A 27,871-nucleotide genomic window follows, 5' to 3' on the forward strand; every position below is an offset into this window, starting at 1 on the left:
CTTGATCTCCCACTTAGCGTCCAGCAAAGCTGAATTGATTAAAGCCACCTGCTGGTATACTGAAAGATTGGATGATTTGCTTCCAGCAGAGAAAGAGAGAATATATGATGTGCCATTTATCAACGTTGTACACTGTGATTGGAGTTTCTGTTGAGACCTGGGCACAGTATTTCTGAAGAGAAGACCAGAAAGCTCCACACGTATTCTATACAGCTCTGAGCTCCAGAATACTGGTAAGAAATGTCTGGCCCTTTCACCCTGAGATATCCATGATTTCCACAAGTGATCTCTGCCTGTGAGGGATTACCTGTTACCACACAGCAAATAGAAGAATGAAATGGGTAGATCATCTTGCCACTGAAAGGACCACCTAACCATTCAGAAGAGGACCACCAAGCAGCACAGGTACCACGTGTCCAGAGTGGAGTGAGATTTAAGTGTTTGAAGTAGTCTACCGTGAAGCTATTTACTGCTCCGTGACTAAAACAGAAGAAAAACATCACTGCGGTGGTAATTGTATATTTAAATGCTACAATCTCTCTTACAACTTGGAACACATCTTGCAATAGAATGGCTTCCAGAGACTGAATGAGAACTGAACAAAATCTCTGAAGTGAAAGTCTGAAGAGACCCAACCTCTGTACAGTTCCTTCATCAGCCAGATGTCCAGACAGGGAGGGTGACATTCCAGTCTTTCTAAAATGGTTTGTTAAAACATTTGGGTTAGGACTGTTGGTGCTGTGGTGAAATCTGGTCAGGAGAACCTTGCCTTGATAACAGTTGAGGAACACTCTTAAGTTAAGCTACATTGTACTCAACACATACGTTGTATGACAGATGGAAAGATGGATTCCGTAGATCAAGAAGCATGAAGACATGCCCTTGGAATGCAGAGATGTTTATAGCAAGTCACTATGATGAATCTGAACATGCTGGTGAAACCATTTGGTTTTCTGAAGTGTACAACAGGTCATCATCCTCTCTCCTTTTTTGGCGTTATGAAATACTTCTGCATCAGTTCAGTAAAAGAGATGTGAAGCTGAAAAAAATCTTGGCAGATCCAGCTTGGAATCTTTCTTCATTAGCACAGCTTATCTACAGGTTTCACAGATTACCGTTACCTGTAGTTCCAAATGGGTCAGTTAGATAGACTGACACTATGAGATTTCTATTTCCCATTTATCTCAAAGGAAATTGAGAGAAAGACAAAAAAAAAACACAAAACAAAACAAAAAACAACACACACACACAAAAAACCCCCAACATTTGTATGATAAAGCTAGGCTGTGCTGTTGTGAAAAACTTGCAGAAGAATACATCAGTTTTAGATTTGAGAGGCAGAAATCCTAATATGACCTCTGATCTATTCTTAAAAGAGGAAACTTGATCATTCAAACCTTGGAGAAACACAGGCAGAAATTCTACCAGAGGAGTCATCTCCTGAGGGATGACAGCATGACCCTGAAATATCAGAAATCTTTCTAAAGGAGCTTTCAAGGAAGGGCCTGGAGTCAACAGACGGAACAGTGCAAGTGCAAGATCAACATCAGAATGAGACCCAGTAGTGGCTGTGATGACATGGAAATTCATTTCAATGTAAGATTACTGTAATGGGTCCAAAGCCCAATAACTTCACAAGCAACAACAGCAGTTTGTTGAAGTGCAGACATGACATTTGCTTTTTCATTCTATTTGCTGACGGTCTTCTACTGTCACCTTGGAAAAGTAGAGGAGTATTCTCACTACACTAGACAGTGACCACCATTTCTTCCAAAAGAAATGCTGTCTGTGAATCTAAAAAGTCCTCACTGAAGACACGTGGCTGGAAAATCACCCTTCTTGTGTGAAAGCTGAGATCTTCACTGGAGATCAAGTCAAAGGCTGAAAGCAAAAATCCAGGTGGGTGAAAATGGAAGGGGTAAAAAGCTGAAAAAAGAAAAGCTATCAACAAAGAAAGTATCTAATTACATAGTACTCTGCCTCTCTACAAAGTTGAGAAGAGGAGGAGCAAAGCCAAGGTGTGCTCTCATTTAGTTAATGACAGTGTTTTGTTTTTTTAATTTAAATCCAAACTTGATTATTTTTTTGAAAATCCAAAGGCCAAGTCAATGTGGTCCATCACATCAGAATTACCGTCCGTACATTTTATTTGGCCAATCTAACTTTGTTCATTTTAATAAGTGATTTTATATTAACATTCATGGCTCAAAAATACATAGAACATAGACTTTACCTATCTAGATTTCAATATTTGTGTACTTTCTACATTTGTGTGTTCACAGGAATCTTAATCCACTGAATACTCTGCAGAAAGCAGTCTTCTGAAACTTCTCCAGCAGCATTCTTTACAACGCAAAACAAATGTTTTTTTTTTTTTTTTTTTTAACTCTTTCTTCTCATCCAGCAAGGAGATGAATTTTGTATTATCTGAATACTTAACTGTCCTCAAAAGGCCTCTAAAAAAGGAGATCTGGCAAAATTTCTGACAGCCCAAATAAGTTAAATTTATTTCCCATTTATTTAGCTGTGTACTCTCTATTAAATAATTATAATATAGAAAGATGACATTTCTTCTCCCCTAACACACTGCTTAGTTTATTTTAGTCTGTGATCATCTTTCCCTCTCCAATATTGTCAAAATAAGGCGTACTAGCATATTTTCCAGATCTGAAATATTTGTTAAAGGATACCAAAGAAATATTTGCAAACGGGCACAAACAGGAAAACAATTTTCAGCAAAAAACATCATTGTCCCTAAAATCAGCCTTTAAAGATATCTGAACAAAGACTACAAAAACGTACATAAATATCCTAGGAATTTCTATATAGATCATTTCCTGATATTTTTTCCCAGGCTTTATACTCCAACTTAGCAATCATTTTTAGCTTCTTTCCTGTTTTGAATATGAGCTGAGTAGTCCTGGTTTTCCAGCTGTTTCTAATCATCTTGCTGCATCAACATAAAAAGCTTCTCCTCGGGCCATTCTGCTTTGCAGCCTGTCTTGCAGAGAGCCAGCTGTTCATCAGAACAGTAATATTGTGAGGCTGCTAGAGACAATTCTTTGAGTTATCTTCTAAAGATCTGCTATATTGCCATCATCATTCATGCTTGTCCCTTTTATAAGGCAGATGGCAAAATGATGCCATCTGAAACACCATTATAGTTTGGAAGTTTTCGCAGCAAATGTGAAGCTAAAATTAATCCTAGCTCAAATTTTAAGAGGGTAGTTAAAGTACTGTTTCAACAAATTCCAGTAGGAATTGATCATATTTGTAAAAAATATCAATTTTGTTTATAAATTTGTGTCTACATTTATTTTAAACATTATTTAAATGGAAATATTCTTTATTTATCCTTCAGAACTCCATCTGCAAGTTACATACCACCTCATTCCAATGGCTACCCCATCTTTTTAAGAGTGCTGTATTAAAATACGATGATATGGCACTAAAAAGTACTCTTCTCCAGTGAAGGTGTCACTGTACCCATCTGAAATGTGATGCTGCACACCAGCCTGTTCTGATCCCTGTGAGTGTGTTCACATGCAGGAGGTACCTTCCTAAAGCCTGCTTGACACATACCATGACTGCAGTTTATCTGACCTCATCAATTTTGTACTACCTCCATAAGCTTTGAATGTGTGCACTGAAACAATTAAAAACTCTGCTAAACACAACCATTAGTTACAAAAGTAACACACACAAAAGGCATTTATGGATTTTTGAAGATTTCTGGATGCATTTGATAAATAAAAGCATAATTACTTCACAAAAGTCTACACCAAGGAGAGAGTTGTAATGCCAAAAATGAATAGTTTAATTAAATCCTGATGGATTTAATTAAATAAGTCTAGTTCATCTCTATCCAGGCCTACCGCAACGCACACACTACTTTTACAGCATGTTTCTGACTGACTACACTGATTTTAGGGCAACATTAAGAACCCTCCTCAAAACACACCATTCTTTGTCAAAATTTGATCTTAAAGTATCATTACCCTAATGCTTATGACCATCAGATAATTGCATGATAACCTCGCAGATGATGTTTATTCAACCACTACACAGCAGGTGGGATTAAAAACTCTGTTCACAAGTAGGGCACCTGCATTACAGGACATAACCAAAAAATTACTATACATTTTACTGTTTACAATGTACTTCATTTTTTCCTCAGAAATATTTTACACACAATGAAGAAGCCACTGCCAATTTTAATCTTTAAAAATATAAAACATGCATTCGGCAAAACCAAAGGCAAAACGTACACAAAATTCACAGCCCAAACATTTCTAAGGATACCATCTGTAGTACAAAGCATTGCACTTACTTTCCATCTGTGTCTGATGCAGCTGCATAGTGCAGAGGTGTACAACCCCTCTCATCAAGGTCATTCACACTAGCTCCAGATCCCACAAGGGCAAACAGGCACTGGTAATTACAATTGGCAGCAGCATAATGGAGTGGAGTTCTTTAGTACACATTTAAATAAAAAGTACAATGGTAAATAACAACAAAATAATACTAGAGAGACAGAAAATGCAAAATAAAATGAAACTTAAATACTCCTTTCCCTTTTTAGCAAGTATTTGTGGTGAAGAACACGTAAATATTATAAATTATTTCCTAGGGCCATTTAATAATGCAGAACACTATCTAGGTGATGTATCTATCAGCCAATACATATACATAACTCTGTCTTAAGAGAAGCTTTACATGAATTTTCTCGTGTAAACATATAGAGGAAAATAGTTTACATTAGACATTGGTTTTAGGTATATCGGTAATTTCAAGGAACATGAAAAAATATGGGCAAATCCAAGAAGTGCACAGCAACTAAACAAGGTCAAAATACAACAGCGAATAGATGTGTTCTGCAAAAAAGATCAGAATTTTCTCTAATACAGACATACAGTATTTTTTAAACTACAATAACATACCAGAGGTATTGTTAAAGAAAACTTTAAAAAATATACATAACTTCAATTCTCAAAATAAAGAAGTTTACACAAAATTTCAAAAGCACCACAATAGTGCAGAATTCAATTTTCTATGTTTAAAGATGGACAGCTACCATATATGACTCAGTTTTGAGGAGACAGACACTCTGAAGTGTTCTACCTCTCCCTTAAAATTATTTTTTTTTCTAAATTTTTAACTATTTTAATCTTTTTTCTCTCCCAAAATAATTGTTTTGCATAACACAAGTTAATACTAACTATTAACAAAACCTTCAATGAGAAAAGTTGCAACAGACAGTTCATCCTTTCTCAGGAAAGGATGGAAGAATTTAAAGCATAACACAACTTTACAGCCATAACGTTCCCCTCATGCCCTACTCCTGCCATTCAACAGGAGTGAATTATATTTTCCAGGATGTGATGTGAGATTTTGCACAAGTACTGATGGTGCCATCTGCACTTAAATAATACTATACTAAAAATAGAAATTAATGTCATTCCAAAAGAGTTCTGAGCACAAACAAGGAAAGGAACAGAAATTGATGGATATAATGAAAGGGAAAATGTGAAGCAGTTACGATAAAATGTATTTTTTCCACTAAAAAAAAGAATACAAACAAGCAAAAACCCACACAACTCAGAAACAGCAAGAAATTTATAGATTTGACTAATTTGTTATTTGGAAAACATCACTAATATCCTTGGATGTGAGAAACAAACTCATTAGAGCCGTGCTGTAAGCAGAAAAGGCTCATAAAAATTGCAGTTGAGTAAGTAAAACAGCCTTTAAAAACAAGGCTAAGCGAATACTTAAAAACAAAACAAAACAAAACAAAACAAACAAAAAAAAAATCTATCAAAAAAACCAAAACCAAAAACAAACAAACAAACAAAAATAAAAAAAAAGACAATAAAGAGGATACAACCATAACTTTTGGTAAGACGTGCTGAAGCATAGTTTATAGTGGACTTCATTTCTTAAAAACACAGAAACTGGAATGCACGGACTCGCCCATATAATGATATGCTACTTTTGTAATACTTTAACAACTCTTCAGAATATATAAATCTAGAATCTCTTACCTCCCAAATCTGTCCTTTTTGTTGAAGTCTGCACCAGTATTTAGCAGAAGATTTAGGCACTCCAAATTCCTGTTAAATTAATGCAATATTGCTTGTCATTGCAGATTATGGGTCCTTAATATCGGCCTTTACAAATGTCAGAACTGCTAAAAATACAACTTGTATGGTATTTTTCTTACAACTGAACTATATTAACATTTATTTTATATGACTTCTTATATGTAATATACATTTCACAACTGCAGAACCAAACCAGGAAAGAACACTAATTATTTCAAGTCCACATATAGAAACTGTACTGATATCAAATGGCATGCATACAGTGCATGAAAGTTAACCTAAATTAACAGAAGTCTCAATTCCTTAAAAAAAAAAAAAATACACCTGCACAGCACATCATTTTTGCTACCAGGATTGCAGCACAAAAGCAAATTTTTAATGTATATATTTTAAGGCCAAATATAAGTTGCAATGTAAATATTTTAAGTGCAATTAATTTTGAATACAATATGATCGTCATAACATATGTACAATGCTGCTTGCTTAAACAAAATCTTAATAACTTTTCTAAGTTGGAAATGAATGAGGGAATGAGTCACAAATCATGTGTTTTTATATGAAAAGATAGCACTTTAACCTTAATCATTTGTAACAAGAATGTACCTATCAAATATCTCTTGACTTAGAATGATTACTTAGCAGTATTACTTAAACAACATTGAAACAGAAAAATGAAAATATCATTATCATGGAGTTCTTGTGTCCCACAAAGTGTATCATGAGATTTATTACCCAATTCTTCCAGGCAATTTTGAGTAGCTGCTATAGATAACCTACAATACAATAACAATAATCAATATAGATCACAACTCAAGTGATGAACAAGTTGTTCTGACCACTTCATCCACCTAAACTCTGGAATTTAATTATGGTTTATAATTTAGCTTGATTGAGCTTTTGTTTATGGATATGGTAAACATTTATTTACCAAAGTTGCTGATCTCTACCTCAGTGATACAGCAGGGCACGACATCTTTGAAACTATATCATCACCCATGGGAAATTAAAACAAAATCCAGTTCATCCCCAAGCATAAACCTAAGGTAAAGCTGATGATACCTGGACACTGTACTCCAGTAATTACTTATAGAGCTGAATGTTTAATTTATTTATTTTTATTGCTTGTAGATAGAATCCATCTTGAAATTATTTTCATGTTTACATAATTCCAAGGGGAAAGCATAGGAGAAACACAGAGAGGAAAAAATAATAATAATAAAAAAAGAACATGAACAATCAGCAATTGAAAAAAAAAAAGGACACCAAAAATAAAAGCATGAATGCTTTTTACATACCCTCCAGCTGCAGCTGCGTGAAGACAAGTTCTGCCAAAGTCATCTGGTGTGTCTATGTCAAAACCTACCAATCAAATATTTGTAAAACCCATTATGCACTAGAAGCTTTCACAAAACTGTTCTCATCTACCCTTAAGAGAAATGCTTGCAAAGCAAACTTAATGGCTATTTGCATAGAGCGCTGAAGCACATAAACATAATTCAATTGAAACAAATCCTTGCTATTTGTAGTATTTTGAAAAATATGTTCATTTTTAACTGAAAAGGCTAAAGAAAAACACAATTAGCAGAGCTGAGGCAAGAAGCTATATTCTTTCTTATCTTACTTACCTCCTAATATTTCTGTATAATTTAGTACTGGACATAAAATCCATGAAGATAATAGGAAAATTTAAGAATAAGATAGAACTTCAAAGTGTTCTACAGAGAATCTTTAAAAATTATTTTTTACATAAAGAGATGTCAGCATTACTAAATCCAGAAGTTACTTCAATTTCATCCTTCATTTTAGCTCTCTAGTCCCAGGGGAAGAACTACACTAAGCTGGAGTGAAGGCTGTAAGCAGCAATTAGAGGAGCCCTGTAGAGAACCTTGTCGCTTTCTCCCCCAAAATATTTGGGCTATGAAAATTTGAGATCACAAATATTTACAGCCAAGTATTTGAGAGTATGCAGCTCCATAGTTAAAGTTACTGTATGAGCCTTAACTTTGCTCTGACATTCCTGCTAGAAAGACTGTCCTTTGCATTATATATGTCCTATTGCATTATTAAATAAGTAACTAAAAACTAATTAATAGTCTGATTAGTTAACCTTACCTTTGTTGGTAAGATAGGTATCTGAATAAAAAGCTGTATTTGTAGAAGGAAAGGTAAAATCTATTCAAATAAACTGGGCATCTCAGCTAAATTATAATATGTTCAGGACAATCCCTTCTCCCCTCTTCCAAAGGAGGATTCTAGCATTTGACAGCAATTAGCACACACTCATCATGCTTCTGCCCACAAACTCTTTGCTCCCTAATTCATTCTAAGCCTGTTGTGCTGTAAATGGTAAATTATAAAGGCAGTACCTGAATTAGAAGTCACAGAGTAGCATGATAAGCTTTTTAAAAACAAGGGCACAAATCATCTCCTCTGGGTAATTTTAGCTACAGAAAACACGCAAAACTGACTGCTATTACAACTTACCCCATAAAACTTGGCACAAGACCCATGCAGACAAAAGTAATAATAAATTAGAGCAACTATAACTTCTTTCATCTTAATGAGAAGTTGTACTGAATTTATGCTCCTTGAGAATTGTTTCAAGTAAATAAAACTTCCTTGACACAATTCCATGCCCTCACCTTCAATTTATTTTGAAGCAAGAAAGCATTTGACCAATTCTTCAGGTTTGGTAAGTAAGCAAGCAGAGGAAAGGAAAGAATGGTGTATAAGAAAACTAACAATGCAATAAAAGAGACACATGGCTTTAAAATTTCACCGTTTCTAAATATGAGAGAGAAAACACCGGTAATATCATAACACTGTCAGGTTGTCACGCACTGGAACAGGCACCCCAGGGAAGTAGGCACTGCACCAAGTCTGTTGGAGTTTAAGAAGTGTTTGGACTGTGCGCTTAGTCACATGGTCTTAATTTTTGGGTAGGCCTGCATGGTGCCAGGAGTTGGACTCGATGATCCTTATGGGTCCCTTCCAACTCGGGAGATTCTATGATTCTAACTAATTCATTGAACACAGATGACATCCACAGGTGGTGTCACAGGAGCTAAAACTTTAGTTTAAAAGTGTGAGACACCATATAAACAACCACAGCACTAAGATCCACTAGCACAAAAGGCTTACTTGAAGAGTTTGAAAAAACTTGTTATACCTTAAGGCATAAGTAAAATTTTGGAGGTTAAAAAGAAACTTCTCAAAAGAGGATTATGCTGTGTTTATCCTGCAGTGCTCTCCCTAAATTTCTTAAGATCATTCTTAAAATAAATACAGGAATAAACAAATTATTTTTACTATCATCATTATGGCACTTCCCACTTTTCAAATTTATGTATGAAAGCTTCCTCTGTGATTTGATTTCAACTCTTGAAATAAAGTGGTGAAACAGCCTGCAGGCTGAAACATAGGCAAAGTAGTAGAATTAAAATTATCTAAGATACCCTAACTGCAATTCTACACCTAATCATATATCATAACACGAAAATTACTATTTAAATCAGTTTTCAAAGCTGCATTTTTTTTTGTTTAAGAGAAGTACAATATTTTCTTAAGAGTCTTTTTATCTTTTTATGTAGCAGAACGTCTTCACCAGAACTCCAATGTCAGTACTTCTCCATGGGAAAGCTTTTTCCTCCTTTTTTCTTTTAAAAAGAATTGTTCAACAGCCATGAACAGTGAACAGCACATAGGATGTGTTGTTCAAGCGTACTGCTCTTCAAGGCTGTATGTCCACAAAGCATAGTTTTTACATGTGCTGTTACCTTTGCCTTCCATTTGAGTAAACACATGGTAAGTAAGTTAAGATAGCTTACTGACTTGAATCAAAAAGTAGTCCTCAATACCTTTGCACATCCCTAGGATGCTTGTCTAGCACCACTAACTACTTAAATGTTTGTCAGTACTGCAACAAAGCACTTTTTCCTCCCTCCCAAGGTCAAAAATTAATATTAATGACTTTAAAAGTCAGAGGTTCTTACTTCACATAAACAAGACCCTTCCTCACAAAACCAAAAAGGGTACACAGTCCACACACACCAATCCCCACACCAAGAGCGTGTACTAAAATGTTAGCAGTATCCAGTCTTTTCAGTTTGACTTTTATAAATGGTCAAGCAACTGATACTTTGCTCCAGGCTAGATTTTCATCTAAGTTTGCTCAGTTCATGTAAAAGTCACAGAAATCACTTGCAAGTCTTCTTCATGGATTTCTTTGCCATACTGAATCTTCAGTAAGGGAAATGAAGGATGCTGAAGTCATTAGAGCTTTTGTCCTTGAAGGCCTATTATGGCCTGGGCCAGCATTCTACCTCTTTGGGCAACTTGAAACATTTTAGAAGTTATAGAGACATTCTTTCAATTTGGATGATTTTTTGGGGGTAAAGAAATTACTTCTGTACAAGTTTGCATTCACTTTTTCTACGTACTGTCCATTAAAAGCAAAAAAAAAAACAAACCACCAGTGTCCCCAGCACTCTAAACAATCCTATCTATTACTAAGTTAAGATTTAATTAAAAGCTATTCTGTGGGATAAGAAATGAAGTACAAAGCAGCCATAAGATTTTAAAGAGTATCCTACCTGATGAGAGGAGCTTTCTGCAGCAGTCTGAAAATCCACTTAATGCTGCCAAATGGAGAGGAAACATCCCATGTATACCCCGCCTAAGATACACCATAATCAGGTATCACAGTTTCATTACAATTGAAATAAAACAAACACAACTGTGCCAAAGTGATCATGCATGGTTTGTTCACCAAACAATCTAATTATAACACTGAGCCAACACAAAACCTCACATATTAGACAATTTCTTACAATCTAGGCAGGATGCATTAATTCAGTGCAATAGTTAAAATTTTCAGAGTTTTTATTTCATATACATTGCTTTACAGAGAAAAACTGATTCTCTTTCTTTTTGTATCAATTGTGATGTACTGTGTAGCTACTTAAAAGCACAGTACAGGATAGTTCACAAAGTATTCCCTATTTCAAGTTAAATACAATATAAAAAAATCATACTACTCTTGTTAGTCTAATAAATATATTTCTACATTCTCTCAGCTTGCATTCATGTCAGTAAATGTTACCTACTTTGCAGTGTCAGCACCACTCGTAATCAGAGTGTTGATTAATAGCTCATGGCCATATCTAGCTGCTATGTGCAAAGGAGTATTTCCATTCTTATCTTCACAGTCTATTTCAGCTCCTGCAATAAAAAAGTAATTATTACCTAAGAATACAGAGGCATACAGATACTTCTGTTACAAAAAAACAGTACTGATGTATTTAACAGTACTGATAATTTAAGCAACATTAATTATTGTCCATGAGCGACTGTTCTGGATTTCAATTTTGTAATGCTTTCAGTGCTATTTAGTATTAACAATGAGCAAAACGTATTTTCTTATCTACCAATACAGGACAAACCTTCTGAAACTCTTTCAAACTTTATAGGCAGAGATACCAGACTCCACCATTAACTGAACTACTGCTGGACACTGGATATAAACAAAACCCAACAAACCTTCAATACATTGCTATCAATAGAAAAGAGGAAAATACTTGTAATATAGGAAAGCTGATGACAAAACTACTCCTACCCATTTTTTATTTTTTTTTTTTTACCGTTTTGAATGATGGTTTGAGATCTTGAAAATCTACCATGGATTGCTGTCATGTGCAAAGGTGTTTTCCCATCCTTACTCTGAAAAAGAAAAAAACAAGAACAGTGTTTACTTATAACCAGAGTAATCCATCAGAACTGACAAAGGAAAAGGACGTACTTCTCTCCCCTCTACTCTCTCCTTTAAATTCTTTCTGGTAAGCTTTTCAAAAGAGCTGCTCTTAATCACTCTTCCAGCTCTGGGTGACAACTCAAGGAAGCCTGTTCACTCACAATTATGCCTTTAGGATAATCACTCTCAAGAGGCTGATGACAGCACACAATGTCAGCAACAAGCCTATGCCCCTCACTCAAGTCTAAAATAACAAAACGCTTCTTTAAATGAAATTTGTTTTTTGAAAAGAAAACAACTTTGTTTTTCATTATTATGCATGTATTTACAATGGATGTTTACACATTGTATTAGAAGACAACACACTAAAAGCTCGCATGTTCCACTAATATTCCTGTAAAGCGATACTTGAAAGTAATTTATCATAAACCACCAGTAATCCTAGGGTAGAGCTATTCGAACATAATAGGCATTATACATTTGAAATGCATACCAAGCCTGCACTTAGTCATTCACCCTGTAAATACACCCTTCAAGTAGGCCAACGATAATGCATAAGAGACTTGCAATTTTTAAACAGCACAATCTAAACACACTTACAGAAACAGGTTTTTTCTGTGATCATTACTTTAGGATGACTTTTTTTTTCCTATACTTTATCATACATAATGGAAAGCTTTACTGCAGAAAAGAGTTCTTACTTTTGTCTGCAAGTGAAAGAGAGGAGGGGCAACATATGATATGAACGTATGTATTGAAATATCACTGATCACTGCTGTGCAAAAGTGTCTTCCTATCTTTACTCTTCCTTTGAAACCAAATGACAAAGCTTCTAAGGATGTGTTACTTAAAATCTGCTATGGATCCTTTCAGATGGACTTGAACATGGATTTTTTAGTAATATCACTGCAAAAAGCAGCACCTAGAACAATTCAATTATGGGAAACATCAAATTCTCAGACCTAGACTGAAAGAAAAATAAAACACTTTATGACAACAGCCACGGCGTCTCCAGATGTCTCAGCTACTTGACAGCAAATAACCCAAAAGGCACATCCACATATAAACAGTAACAGCAAAGAAACATGGAATAATTAATTGAAATCCACTAGAGGAACTGGACGATCATTTTTATTTCAAGAACTTCTGTCACTGAAGGCCTTAAAAAAAAGGCCAAATAAAAACAACATAAACAACAACTTCCCTAAGCAATCACTAACCTCTGATTTATTTATTTTTGCAAAGATAATTTTCTTTTAATGTCTACCTACCTCTATCCAAACATAAATGTAAGAAAAATGACTGTATAAAATAAGCTTAGTTTGAATGAGTGACTAAAAGCTTCTTTGGTAACTAACATTCCAAAACTGAAAGAAGAAAACTTTGAGAACATAAGGAAATAAATTAGTCAAGTCAACAAGAGACAGAACAATTTTAGGTGGTGCTAATACTGTAATTTTTACAGAAGGTGTTAAAACTGTTTCTCAAAGGAAGGCTAGTAAGAAGATGGAACAGAAAAAAAAAAACAAACAGCTCCAAGTCTCACTAACAAAGTACCTCACAGGGACATTAAATGTAATCTAATGTGACAGTATCAGAAACTAAGTAGTGTGGTGATCAAGCAAGTTGTCAAAAGACAACATAAGAACAGCAAAATAAGCAACAAAATAATTTTCCAGTTCAAATGAAAAAACACCGTATAATCAATAATGTATTTTTAGATTCACTCTGCTCCAATTTACTTTAAAATGTAACTCAGATTTGTAAGATGATGGATTTCATTATCCACAGTGTCTCTCTCCAGTCCAATAGTCTCAGACTTCTTTGCAACTCAGAAACAGTACAATATGCAATTGCCTATCAACATACAAACATAGAAAAGGTATAAAATTAAATTAAGGTGATGATTTCCGTGTTGAATATGAACTTCTAGGTATAAGATGGTATTTAGAATTCCCTTCTTGGACATTGCCACTGGGGAAGGATATACAGAATCAGAACAAGGAATCAAATTTCTTAGTTAATGAGATAGTAAGGCTCATTGCATTGGGTAAAATCTTTCTAACCATTTCCTTATATGCCAGGAGGTTGGGCTTCATAAGCAAGGAGGTTCTCTTCAAAACTTTTGCTTCAGTCTCCTTTTTTTCCTGCCCTCAAGGTCTTACATCTAAATATTAAGTTAAATATAGCTGCCTGATCTTACAAGATTGGATAGCACATGACTAAATAACTATGGGCTAATGATTACTTTTAATTCTATTCACTGAAACTCAGTTATGTGTGGGTAACAGGAAAGAAGTCGCTCTATCACTAGAGAAAACATGCACAAAATACTTAAGATCATAAAAAAATGCTAAGAGCAGTAATTTCTATTAGACTGAAACAGTGAACACACAGCACAAGGTATTCTGTGAAGTGAATACTCAGATATTAACTATACTTAGGCTACTGAGCTTTACTGAGGTCTCCAAATGAAATGTCCCTCTAGCAACAATTCCTACATTCTAGTATCAGAAATGGAAATAAAATACTTCTATTTAGGACACTGAATTTTCAAGCAGCCAGAAGTCCATAAAATAATGAATACCAGCCCATTTCTATGTGTTCTTCCTTGCATGGAAATCCCAAACAGTGAGGAAAGAGCGCTGCAACAATGAGCGGTCCCTAACAGGATTCACTCTTCTACAGGAGCATACGGGTACTGACAAAGCACAATAACAATTATGAAATGCCCTCCCTCTACAGAAGTGATAAAAAGCAATTATATGAACTACTGTATGAAATACTTTGAACATCATCCACAGTATCTGGAAACTGAACAAGTTTGCTTTCAATAAATACTTAGTAAAATCCTCTAAGAGCATCCCATTTTAAAACTGTACAAATGATTATTAGCCACAGAACAAATTCTGATTTAGTTTTCCTCTACTATTTTTTTAGGGATTATTCTTTTGATTAACTCCAAGATTGATCTTCACAGGCCTTTCCAGGGAAGCAGATGTTGACTTGGGAATTATTTTCTTTTGCCTCAGTACTTGCACTTCTCAGCTTTGCAATTCGTAAGTATTCATATACAAAGCAAGGCTGTTCCACCTTCAGGCCTAGATTCACAGACCAAAATCAGTCACATAGATAGAAATCCACAGAAATGTTATTAACAGAATTACAGTGGAGACACATGGTGGTGCACAAACATGGGACAAATTATATTTTTCAGCTATAACCACTTGAAACCTCCACACAACCCTACTTGTTTTATTTTGCACTTCGTAGTTTTGTTACTTAGTAAATCAACATGTTGTAAATACAGCCACATATATCTAAAGCTGGCGAGGGATTGGACACTTCTTCCAAGCACCGAGTATTAAGATGAAGGCAAATGGCCTCAAGTTGCATGAGGGGAGGTTTAGGTTGGATGTTAGGAGAAATTTCTTCTCAGAAAGAGTTGTGCAGCATTGGAATAGGCTGCCCAAGGAAGTGGTTGAGTCACCATCCCTGGAGGTCTTCAAGAAACCTGTAAATTTAGAACTTAGTGGTGGGTTAGTGGTAGACTTCAGTACTAGGTTTAAGGTTGGACTAGATGATCTTAAAGGTCTTTTCCAACCTGAATGATTCCATGATAGCAACTAACCCTTTCCAGTATAAAGGCCTTTTCTTCTGAAACACAAAACTTCAGAAGCCAAACCTATACCAGGCTCTTAGGAGACTTCAGCTGAAGTTCTCACCTCTCTGATACGCTTCAGGCCACAGTTTCCAGCCATCAGGTTTAAAAAAAAACATACATTCTCTTGTATCAGAGTATGCTTTTAAAAGAAAGCCTGGGTTCACCCATGTGAAAACTTCTGATCATCCATTTATTATTAATTAGAGGAACTATCAAATCTATGCTTTGGATCCAATAACTTGAAACTGAGTGGGAAGGAAGGCAACAATACATCTCTCTGATGCCAATACATCTTTTGTTACTTCCAAACAACAATTCACCCACACTGCAAGCTTCAAAGAATTAGGAGCGTTGCCAGTCAATTCGAAGATACTAGCTGTTCTTTGCACAGTTCCTGAGGTTATTTAGCGTTACAACTGACTGAATGTAGGCAATACCTACAGCGTATACCATAACAAAGATTCATATTTAAAGTTCAAGCATAAAGATTACTATAATCTTTAGCAGTGTTTAATTATCCTAACAGAATGTTGGAGATTTTTCATTTTCATTCCTAACCTATCATTAAGGTGTATTTGAAAATGAATAGCCAAAAAAAAAAAAAAAAACAAAACTTTGCTTACAGCACATTTTTCTGAAACGAACTCCTCCCAACTTTTTTCTTCTACATCAGATGTACAAAGCCATGAGCCCTTGCAAACCAGTGTATAGGGAAACAGTAATTCTTTACTTAGCAATATTGATCCTTCTTTTGTTTTCTTCCTGGTTGTGCATACAACATATGTACATAATCATTATTATATTTAACATTTTGGGATACTTTTCATGACAGAACACACATTATTAAGAAATGTGGTTTCAAGGATGGAGGACAGAAGACAGCTCTGTAACGCTAAACCCTCAGTCATATCCAGTCTGGGACATCAGTAGAGCAGAAAGCTGGCAACAAGAATAAATGAACTATAACCTGCAGATTTTATGACAAATTGGCTGTAAACCCTATAGCATAACTCTTTACATCTTCAAGGCACTTTAGTAACGCATTTTTCCACAACCAATTTTAAGCACATCTTCATTAAAGGAGCTCCACATTTAAATATATGTAAAAGCGAACTGTAACATACACCTAGGATTTTTGCAAATCAAATAAACTATTTAAATTACTCCCAAATTTTCAGTGGGCTATGTATTTTTAGTAATAGACACATAATTGTTTTTTAGAACTAGCTGAAAATTAGTGTGAAGTTCTAACATGAAAGTTAACCACACACAAAAAAAAGATTTTAAACAATTTTAAAACTGTTCCACTATTCACCTCTGACTCAAGTAGTACTGAAATTGATATAACTATTAACACACACAAAAAAAAGAAACAAGAGTATCGATACTTCTCTTCCTACCACAGGTGAGCAGTGGTACAGGCAATTAGATACACTGTACTTTTGGACTCTTCCTTCCACATACTTATTTCCCACTTCCCCCAGCCTGATACTGAATACTTCTGAACACAATTAAGCTTTTATTACTAAAGCCAAAATTAGATTCACACGAAAGAAAGGAGATCTCATCTTTCTCAAGGGTTTATTTTACCCTTCATACAACTGCTCCAGCCATTGGCCTGTTCAGACACGTTTCTCTGAAAAATCTTTGATTTCTTTTATGCTTTTTGTTTATAAGAAAATTATGCTCTTCTGCATTACGATTTGCTCTTACTCATATAGACAGACTCAGGAAAACAAGATTACAGGGATTTCTGACATTTAAACATAGTCAAGATTGACCAGATACTATTGTCATCTTTTCCTTCTGGGCTTCTTACTACATCCCATAGATTTAAGATTTAGACCAACTTCTTCGAAGCAATCTTATTTTTTCTATAATACTTTTCACAGAAGGACTCCAACAATTAGTAAGAACTTCTACACATTGCCCCAACAGCTTTGAGAAGTCACCTTTGATAAAGCTATACTGCATCTATAAGAGCAAATGGATGACTTTGGATTCACCTACCTTCATATTTACATCTGCTCCGTTGCAGACCAAAAGTTCTAGACACAATGCTCCATGTGTCGACGCAGCAGCAAAGTGCAAAGGTGTAAAACCTTTCTCATTCATTTGATTCACATTAGCACCGCAGTCTATGAGTTCATTCACTACAACATCTTGTCCGTTGTAGCAAGCCACATGGAGTGGAGTATTTCCATAGGCATTTGGTTCATTCATCTGTCAACAACAAGAACAAAAAAACAGTTAATAAGCAAAAACCTGTCTGACTGCAGTGTTTAATTACCACAAAGAAAATTTGGTGTCATGAGACAACTTCATTCTGTTTTTGAATTCTTCAAAGCCAGAAATTAAGAGCAAGGTCTGGACGTACTGCTTCGTCTGAGAAGGGGAAGGGTATAACTGTTTCTCAACAGAGCCAACCTCCTCCAATTGTGTCTATGCCAGTTTCCTGTATGCAGTATGCAACTGGATACACACAAAGCACGTCAGCAGTGACAATTTGTACAGACATTACAGACTAGCAGCTTAAGCACCTAAGGAATCTCTATCATTTCTCAACAGCACGTGCAGGTTTCTGTTAAAAACAGGTGTCAAAAGGACGGAGAATCTCCCCAAAATAAGTTTTAGGCATTTAAATCTAGAACTCCTAGATGCAGACACACACACACGCACGCAGGCTAACTTCTTAATGATATTCAGGACCTGAGGATAACAGGAACTTTGGTTATGAACTACTTCTAAAATGCAAACACACATGCTTCGCTAATGAACTATAATATAAATGCTACTGTTGAAGTATCCAAGACAGAAAACATCCGATCTGATCTCTAAACCAAACAAGACTGAAGTATGTACTTTTTGTAAGTCGGGGAAGGGAAGGGGGAGAAATCAAATTTGTTGTGCACGATGGGATACTGAATCCTGATCTACTTCTCAAGATAAAACTTGGGCAGCATTCTGCAATCTTGCAAAGGTAAAATATGATGCAAAATGTACCTTTCTTACATGGTTTCACAGTTTTCTGTTAACGTACTTCCTATATGCAGGTACTGTACTGCCTCTTAATTTATTTTGCATTTCTACATTAATATGGCCTTCCTTAATCTAGTATTAAAGTTTCTGACAATCCGTAACATTTCTCAAAGTATATGTGGTGTAAAAAATTCAGTAACATCTATATTTTACAAAGAACTGAGGCAAAAGAGTTCAATTTCCTGCAGTTCAAAAGGGATATGTGTGGCAAGGCTGGGAACGGAATTCCTATTTCCTGAGTTCCAGTCTAAGAGTCAGAAATACCAAATGAACAAAAATAGTATTAAACACAAATTTATTTTCAAACAACTCTGCAAAAACTGCAAAGCTCTAAAGCTGCCTGGAGAAATGAAATTTTGTAACAAAAAAAGCACAACTATAAAAAAAACAAAGCACGTGAAGATTGTCAAAAATACTTTCACTATTTTCACCATTTCATAAACACACACACAGTGGACTACAATACTAATAAGAGCATTTCAAACAGCAACGAAAGTATCACTTTTATTCTTCCTTACATCAACTCCAAGGTCTAGAAGGTATTTGACTACACTGATCATCCCACTAGATGCTGCAGCATGTAAGGGTGTATATGATTTCTTGTCTTTGCACGTTACTTCAGCTCCATGGGCCACAAGCAATTTCACAACTTCAATATGTCCTAAAAGAATAAAGACAACACACACAAAAAAAAGCTGTATTTTATATTCCTCAGAACAGATTTACAAATGGAATAATTGTACAATTATTGTAATACGAACTAAACTTTATTCATTTGGACCTAATCTGGAAAGTAAGGAGTTGTTCTCTAATTTTTTCATGAACTATAAAAGCCACATACATTATTTATCTCCAGAGGAGGGTATTTCAACATAACCCCCCCCGGTAATCACACTTTTGCAAGGCACAGTCGAGCTCTTTCCTTGACCACGTCTCCTGGCTCCAGTTTCAGTTTTCTTGCCACTGTGCCGCTGTGCTCCAAGAGAGAAGCTATGAAAAGGAGGTAGCCAAAAATCTGTCCTTCTCACTCAGTTAATTGAATTGCCAAACAAATCTATCATTGAAAACACAAAAACGTATGCCACGTAGACAATCATGACAAAGTCTGCAGAATAGAAGAGAGGACACTCAATGCAAATAGTCTGATAGATTTAGTGCTTTACCTGAACCATAAAGAAGTAGGATTTTTTGTTTTACCTTTCAAGTGAAACCCTTATCTCAGCTTTAAAAAAAAATGTGGGGGAGAGGGGAAGGAGAGGAACACTGAATACTTATGGTTATCCAGTCAGACATTTAAGTACCATGCATCAAATCCAGCCCTCAGTTTAAGTGCTTCATAAACAAAGGGGGGCTGCTTTTTCAACTATTAAACTAATGTGCACAAGTTTGGAAAGGAAATATCTACCCGAAGGAATACCAAGATGTTTTAATAAACTTTCAGTCACCACAGTACTGCATGGCCCCAAAATACACAAAGACCCTCACCTAGCTCTATAGATCAGAAGCACACTGAGCTAACCAGGGCAATGGGAGGTGCTGCAGCATTTCATTCTATGATTTCTGCATTACTTCAGTAGAAAAGACCGAGAAAGAGAAAGTTAAACATGATACTCATCGTATTACCCAAACATAGTGGAGACAAGAATGGAAACAAGCCCTGCATGACAGACAGCAGTACACAAGATATTGAAAGTGGTGAAAGAAAGAGAAATACTGAACAGAGCAGTGGCACAGAGCTTTAAAGTGAAGGGAAAAAAAAAAAAAAACAAAACAAAACAAAAATCCCTGACCTGCATTTAAACGCAAACAGCGATCAGTGGAAGACACACAGGAGAGCGAGACACTTCAAGTAGGAAGCGCTCAGGAGCCATTCCCACACGCTGAGAAGGCAGCGCTAACACTCACGATCCCAAGTCCATTTTGGTTGCAGCATTACAGCTGGACAGCAAAGGAGCCGTGTGAAAAGCAGGAAGGAAGGGAAACAATGGATGTAACCCTACACAGTTATTTATAGGAGAATGACGAAGAGCCTAATTTCTTTTTTACTCTACGGTCTATTTTATCCAGTGGAAAAGCTTTAAGGCTTTCTTCTAACAACTGGAGCAATGTAAAATGGCTGGAAATCGTGAGGGAGAGATATCAGGATTTCTTTTGCTTGTTTGAACTCCTCTAGGAGTTCTTTTTTCCTACTCTATTGTGTGCAAGTATTTCTAGGATGACAGACATCAGATAAATGACATTTTTCCCACTCTGTTTGTTAAGAGAATTTCCTGCTAATAGCCTATGAAATAGCACTCATTAAAAATGGAATAAATGTAGCTCATCTGAAAAATAGAGGATTTTTTTTTCCATCCTGGTGAGCACAAGCCAGAAAATGTCTATCTGATGTTTGTCAAATCCCTGCCATCTCATGCATTTACTTGCATTCAACAAAAATTTTGCAAACAGTCACCTTAAAGTGATTGAACAGCCTGTCAAAGAAATTTCTCTAAATAATTATGAAATACTAATACAAAATATTCCAAAGAATTTTGGATCAATAATGAAGGCTGTTCTCCAACTTCTCTGTTTAACTGGTATCAGTACTTGAAGTACAATTCCACGGGCTTTCAAAAAATAACTTCAGAGTATTAATGCTGTCACAGTCTCTTCAAAATTTACTAGCATCTTCAAATCTTTTCTTCTGAAGACATCTCAGCACCGTCCTATTGTTCTTTTCAGCATTTCGCAGCCTTATTTTTCATTCCTATCAGATTATTTCAGACCTATACTGGCAGGGACATAGGACTAATTTGAAATTGGCCCAAAACTACAGAAATCTGCAAAGACAATAGTTAATAATTCTGCTTTTGAATAAATCCAGGCATTTGTGAGATGATCACTTTTATGTGAAGCCTAAATCTGTATGTGAATGCTTCTTTTTTCATTTGTAAAAACTGGAATTTTTAGTCCTTGGACCAAAGCATATTTCATACAATGAACAATTCATTGTCAATCCCCCGAAGCTCAGCGTAAGGTTTTTCATCAAACGGTATTTAAATAGGGTAAGTTAACACACACATACATGCTGCTCTTTTGCTTTGCTCAGTAGCTGATTTTAAAACTTTATTTCCATGTTTAAGTTATTGCTTCCATTTCCTTTTTCATGGTGAGACTGGGAAAGCAGGTGTAAGATACTCGATGTCACTACTTTTTGAATAACAGATGAGAAATGTGTTTAATTAGCAACTTCAAATCTATTGTTAACAACTGTTCCTCTCCCCTCCCGTACACATTACAAAGCATTATGCGTATTTATGAGTGTCTAATTTCTAATGATGAACATGAATATCAAACTGCATATTCAGGGACATTTTGCCTAAGATCAGACTGCCAAGGCAGAATTACCCTAGCCATACAGATGCCTACATAATCTCCCAGTTTATGCCTTTGTTTTTTTTGTTTGTTATCAGATAGAATAAAAATTGTTCATTTTACTCAGAGAAGGGGTAGTAGAGGAATTAGTCTCCTTGTACATTAATTTAAATAGAAGACACTCCTTTGTAAACCACAGTTCAAGGTTTTCACTGAGATGTTAGTTTCAAGTGCTATTTTTATCTTAGACTAACTGAAAAACAAACAAACAAAAAACCCCACAATGTTCACATTAAATCACCTCTGAAAAAAAATGCTGTAAAGAATAGGACCGTGTTCTCCTGAATGTTCTTCTCTTTAAGTTTCATAAGATGGTAACATGTGCATATAAATACGTATTTTCTAGGGAAATCTAACATTTCATTATATTAAATACAAAGAAAAATACAAATCATCAAAACATAAAAGGAACAACAAATCACATATGATCACATTTTAGTTCTATATTTCATCTTCAAATTCCCATGTAGATTCACACAAGACTGATGCTACTGCTTTTACTTCTTTCCCTTGGCTGGATAAGGTTATGAAACAATAAGCTAAAATACTGAATAACAAGTAAGACGATGGAATCATCAACTGTTGTCTTCTTGAAACTGGTACTGAAACTTGGCTGTTCACTGTTCATATATGGCACATTGCACACGTCAAAGAAGAACTTTAGACTTTCTGAAAGTTAGAGGCATAAAATGAGCATGTGTTTTGAAGTGTTTTTTGGCTTCTGAACAGGCACAATACATTCTGCAATGACAAATACAATCAGCAGCTGCGTGTGAATTACTTTGAAGCAAGCTGGCATAACCACCCTCTGTTTGAGGTGCCTCTTGTAGTAATTGTTTGCTTTTAGTTCAGCACTGCTGCAAAGCATCACCTATGATTAGACTCCTGCTGAGTAAGGAACATAGTTTCCTATTTTTAGATAAAAATTGATTTTTCCTTTTCAAACAAATTCATTTTCCAACCACAAAAACATATTTACATGGCCATTAGAAGTATACTATTAATGTTTTTCTGGCAAATTCACAGATAACTTTAATGCTTATCATCTAAGTATTTTTCCCAGAAATATACAAATCCACTGAACATAAGGTTATTTATATTTTAACTATCACCATAGTAATCAACAGCAAATATGTACATACCCATATATGCTGCCCAGTGTATAGCTCTTCTGTCTTTCTTGTCAAATGCATTAATATTGGCTCCTCTAGACAACAGCAAGCTGACCATCTGGGACAAACAGAAAGAAAAGAAATCCTTTATTCACAGTGGAAAAGTCTACTTAAAACTTAGGCAAAGAAAATCATAGGAGAAGACAAAAATGTGTGTGTTTCAAAGAATTTCAATATGTGTGGTTTTGAATATTCCACATTCTTAAAAAATTGGTCATCCACCTTGGCAGCAATAACAAAGTGACTGTAAGGAACAGAAAATTCGACACCAACAAAAAAGATTTATGAATTAAATATGACAAACCTGTGGAATCTTTGAGATCTTCAGGCCAAAGGATGTACTAAAGGCAATCACCAAAAGCAAGCCTACTGCCAACTTCTCTCCAATTACCTACCACAATTACTGTAAAAATTTCTCAAGAATCACTTTTCAGGCTTTGAAAACTAGTAAGTTGGAGCTTGTTGCATGTACTTTCTCCCCTTTCAGTGGCAACAGATTCCATATATTCACTACCTACTGAACAGAAAATTATCTTTTTTTTTTTCCCATTCTAAATTTATCTACTACTTTAGACTCCAGTTAACTCAAGTAAACTTGCTTATGCCTTTAAAGAGGTGTGGTATAATAATATTCTAACTAAATGGTGTAACACAACCAATCTGTACACAGATCCATGCAAAAGACGAACTGAAATATGAAATAGGGGTTTGGCCTGTGTTTTTTGAAGGGATAGGGAGAAACACAACTTTTATTTGAGAAGATAAAAATTAGAATGTGTTGGACAGAACAATACATAGGAAACAAGCTAAGAAAAATAACTCATACCTCAACATGTCCGCTGAAGGCTGCATGATGCAATGCAGTTCTGCCTGCTCGATCAGACACATTTACATTACTTAGAAGAGGCACCAAAGCCTCAGCACATTTCACAGCTTTGTTTGCAGCTGCTATATGTAGGGGTGTCTGCCAGTTCTTATCACGAGCATTGACATCTGCTGAATGCTTTAACAACACCTGAACAGCATCCTGAAAACATTTAAAAACATGGAAATAAAAAACAAGCCACTTAGTAATGATTTTAAATGCTACATTTTAAATCTAAATATATATTTGCGTATGCATACACCATATATAAAGTCTAATGGAATAAAACCATCTGCAATTTGTTCTTTTGTAAGCATATTCTTGTGGTTTGGTACTTTATCATAAATCCACCCTTGTGAATCCTCTCAAGGACATGAGGAATATACTCCCTACAGGGTTCAACTGCATCAACCATTTCCAGGTCTTTTTTCCGATTCTGCAGACCAGCTGGCAAGTTATTTCATCATCACAACTAATTTACAAAGCTCAATAAATCTCCTCAGGAATTCCTCCACTGCCAAGGATTAGTAAGTTTCTACGAACTTGCAATGCACTTTCATCAATTCGCTAGGCAAAACTTTTGAACTGCCAAAATCTAGAAATGTCAGAGAGACAGATGAACTTATGACATGTACATTTAGAGAACCACAGATAAAACAGAGCAACATCACAAAGAGTTTCAGCATCTGCTGTTGCAAAACTCCTGAAAAAATTTTTCCAAATATTGCACTATATTCCATCTCACAAAGCCAGTATTCATTTCCTTTTGTTAAATGCAAAAGCTATGAAAATTTTATAAGGCAAGATAAACAAGTCCAATTAAAATACGTGCACAAAACTGAAAGATAGAAAAAAAATCACTTATTGGCATTAACATGACAATGAATACTGCATTTTGCATCAACTTTATGACGTTCCCACAATTCACTAATTGCTTTAAGTGACTTCCAACTCAAACACTGAGCACACAAATAAATGGCTGGCACTTTGAACTTAAAATAGATTATGAAAAGTAGTTAATAGAAACTTCAAATCACACTGTGGTACAACAGCTAGGTATTATCCTCAGCCATGAGCAGAATGCTAAATAATACTGGATTCTATTAAGTGCAATAAATTATGTCAAGAAACTGAAATTTCTTCTATTTTAATAAAAAAGAAAATAGGAACAAATATGAAAGTTAAAATACTGCATCACACACTTGTAATTTAAGTGATAAATGCAACAATTTTTATTTTCTAAGAAAAACTTAAGCAGATTTAATAATTGAAAAATCTAATCAATATTTTGAACTTTTGGCTTTTTTGAACCAAATCTTAAGAAAAAACATAATTGGAACAAAGAAACTTCAGAATAGCTATTAACTCTGCTGCAGAAGAAAGCACCATACTAAAACATATAAGTTGCATAAAAATATCCCATCTTCTACTTCTCTATAGGTACATATTAACATATTTCAAAAACTAGTGAATCTGTTCAGATTCCCCCAGCGAAGTAGGCTGAAGTATGTAGACTAGAGTATGCAAATATTAAGGTCTGGAGCCTGACAGTCTTGACATGGAGTTGCTTGAACTCATGCAGCTGACAGCAAAATCCATAACAGCAGCTATTTTGCATCATTCAGCGTCTTTATTTGACTGCAAGTGCCCTTGCTTCAAGGATAAGACCGCATGTTTTACTGAAATCACTATCAGGGTTTTTGTCATTACAGCTTTTTTCATTTAATGCCTTAAAACCACGTACGACTGTCAGCTGCAAACCAGTGCCTTGGCGTATCAACCACCTCTCCATTTGTGCGGTCTCCAATGATGTGCCATGTTTATAAATAGAAAATTCCGACAAGAGCCTACCCCTGCTATTAGGCTAAATGGTCTGATTGGTTTACTTGCGTTGTTTGCACCTTTGGTTAGTATTTTGTTTAAAATATTCCACATTAAAAAAAAAAAGGTCACATTTCTTGAAGTTATCATTTAGGTCCAGTTTGACTGCAGCCCTCCTCTCTACAAGCTTCACTGATTTCATGAGTTTTGTTGTCCCTCTGAGGGACGCAGTATTGGGTACTTCAGCTCCTTTGGGAGCTGACTGAAGCCTAAAAAAAACTCAAAAAGAACAAACTGCATTTGTGAATAAGGCTCCCTTGATTTTCAAACACGGTTTTGAGTAACACCATCTCCATATAACTTAGCTATTAATGATAGTGACAAAAGAATATAATTTACCCAGGGAATTCTAGAGCAAAAACTGAAACAAGGGCTGTTTAGATAGTTTGTGGATCGAATACTTGAAGCTCGGTGCTTGCCAGAACCAAACTATTCAATTCCATCTTCTCAAACAATCATGTGCACAGAATTTTAAAGAGCACACACCCCTCAAACCAAAACACCTTTTCTTATGAGACGTACTGAAGTGAGCATCAGCCTGACTCAAGATCTCAAAGGAGATAATTTTGCATAAACTCTTCCACATAACAAGCACAGCATTTCTCTGTTTTGATCTTCTACATACATTTAAATTTTTATAAGAACATCAACAACAGAGGAACAATAACAAATTCACTCTTAAATCACTACATTCTCATAACTGTGTTACTGGTAGACTTCAAAACCTTTATAAATATTTCATTTATATGTTTTAAAGTGATTTTCAATACTATCATTACTCATTAGGGTTGGGATTTGCTTTGTTTGTTTCTTTCTTAAGACATGAAAAAAAAGGCACATTGCACTGCAGATTCCATATTAAATCCTATTTCATCTCTAGTTCCCTTATGCTGAACCATTCTGGTTACCATAAAAAAAAAAAAAAGGTACAGCGGAGTTCAGAACATCGCATGCAGAATCTTCTCTGCTAGGGAGATGGCATTTAAGTAAAGAGCAAAGCTGAAATCTGCAAGTTTATTGTTTTCCTCCTTTCTTCCTACACAGACATATGATAAATATATATGTACTGTCAATATGTTAAACAAAGTGTTTCAAGTGTTCTGCAATTCCAACCGTTTGGAGGAGTTTTACTCTGTAAAAAGCTGAACAAAGAACAGAAGGTACTTTAAGATGTCTTATCTTAATACAAAGCAGTCAAAAAAAAAAGCATACCTCACTACAAGATGCCACAGCTCTGTGTAAAGGAGTCAACCATTTGCTGTCTTTGGCATTAACTCTAGCTCCTGTAACAAAAAAATAGGAAAACAACAGAAATTAACAATGTGTTTATTATAAAGAGTTAAATATTCTCATGTACAGGGAGAGAACTGTTGGAAAATGCTTATTCTAGGCTTACAGCACAACACCCAAAAAATAAGTCTTTACTCCAGCTGAAGTCCACTCTTTGAGGAAATCTTTTTAACATTCCATCTATAATACTCTTCCATCAAAATGTACTCATCTTTTTACACCAGGTAATTCTCTATAATCTTTCGTATTTCTAAAGGTACATAAAAGACTGTTGGGACAGAAAGACAGATTCCTCGCCTTCATTCAGCAACAAAAATCTCACACTTTCACAATGTTTCCCAATTCTCCTTTAAAAAAGAGAGAGGCTACAACTATTCCCTGACCCTCCAGTTTCCTTGCCATTGGATAGTCTACCGTCCAGGTATGGGATGATGTAGGACAGTAGGTAGGTGGAATAATGCTTCCTCTTCTACTGGGGGTTTGGGAATGCATCTTCTCCACTCCACCAGGGCCCCTAGCCCACTGCAGGACCGCCCTGCCTGAGCTAGACTGTAACAACCACACCTCTCTAATCCTAAAAGCATGCCCAAGAAAGAGCTGTCCTACACAGGAACAGAGGTTGCACAAACATCTGTAAGAGACAAATCTGGTTTGGGATTTTTTTTGTAATAATAAAAGGAAAGAAGGGTGGGG

The 27,871-nt window shown here is 35.5% G+C and overlaps 1 protein-coding gene across 3 annotated transcripts in view; it reads right to left on the reverse strand.

Moving 5' to 3' along the window:
- Positions 1-27,871, reverse strand: part of ANKRD28 (ankyrin repeat domain 28) — a 117,273-nt gene that overhangs the window by 19,713 nt on the left and 69,689 nt on the right. For all 3 annotated transcript variants that reach the window (XM_082753979.1, XM_082753981.1, XM_082753980.1), the window contains exons 4-14: positions 27,101-27,171; positions 23,969-24,169; positions 23,113-23,200; positions 19,075-19,217; positions 17,528-17,740; positions 11,744-11,822; positions 11,210-11,324; positions 10,697-10,779; positions 7,400-7,463; positions 6,045-6,113; positions 4,331-4,471 (exon numbers count right to left, since the gene is read on the reverse strand). In XM_082753979.1, the coding sequence (XP_082610105.1) occupies positions 4,331-4,471; positions 6,045-6,113; positions 7,400-7,463; positions 10,697-10,779; positions 11,210-11,324; positions 11,744-11,822; positions 17,528-17,740; positions 19,075-19,217; positions 23,113-23,200; positions 23,969-24,169; positions 27,101-27,171 (1,267 nt within the window). The remainder of the gene's footprint in view (positions 1-4,330; positions 4,472-6,044; positions 6,114-7,399; positions 7,464-10,696; positions 10,780-11,209; positions 11,325-11,743; positions 11,823-17,527; positions 17,741-19,074; positions 19,218-23,112; positions 23,201-23,968; positions 24,170-27,100; positions 27,172-27,871) is intronic.

Source organism: Aythya marila, assembly GCF_965140915.1.
Source record: "Aythya marila genome assembly, chromosome: 2".
Lineage (NCBI taxonomy): Eukaryota > Metazoa > Chordata > Aves > Anseriformes > Anatidae > Aythya > Aythya marila.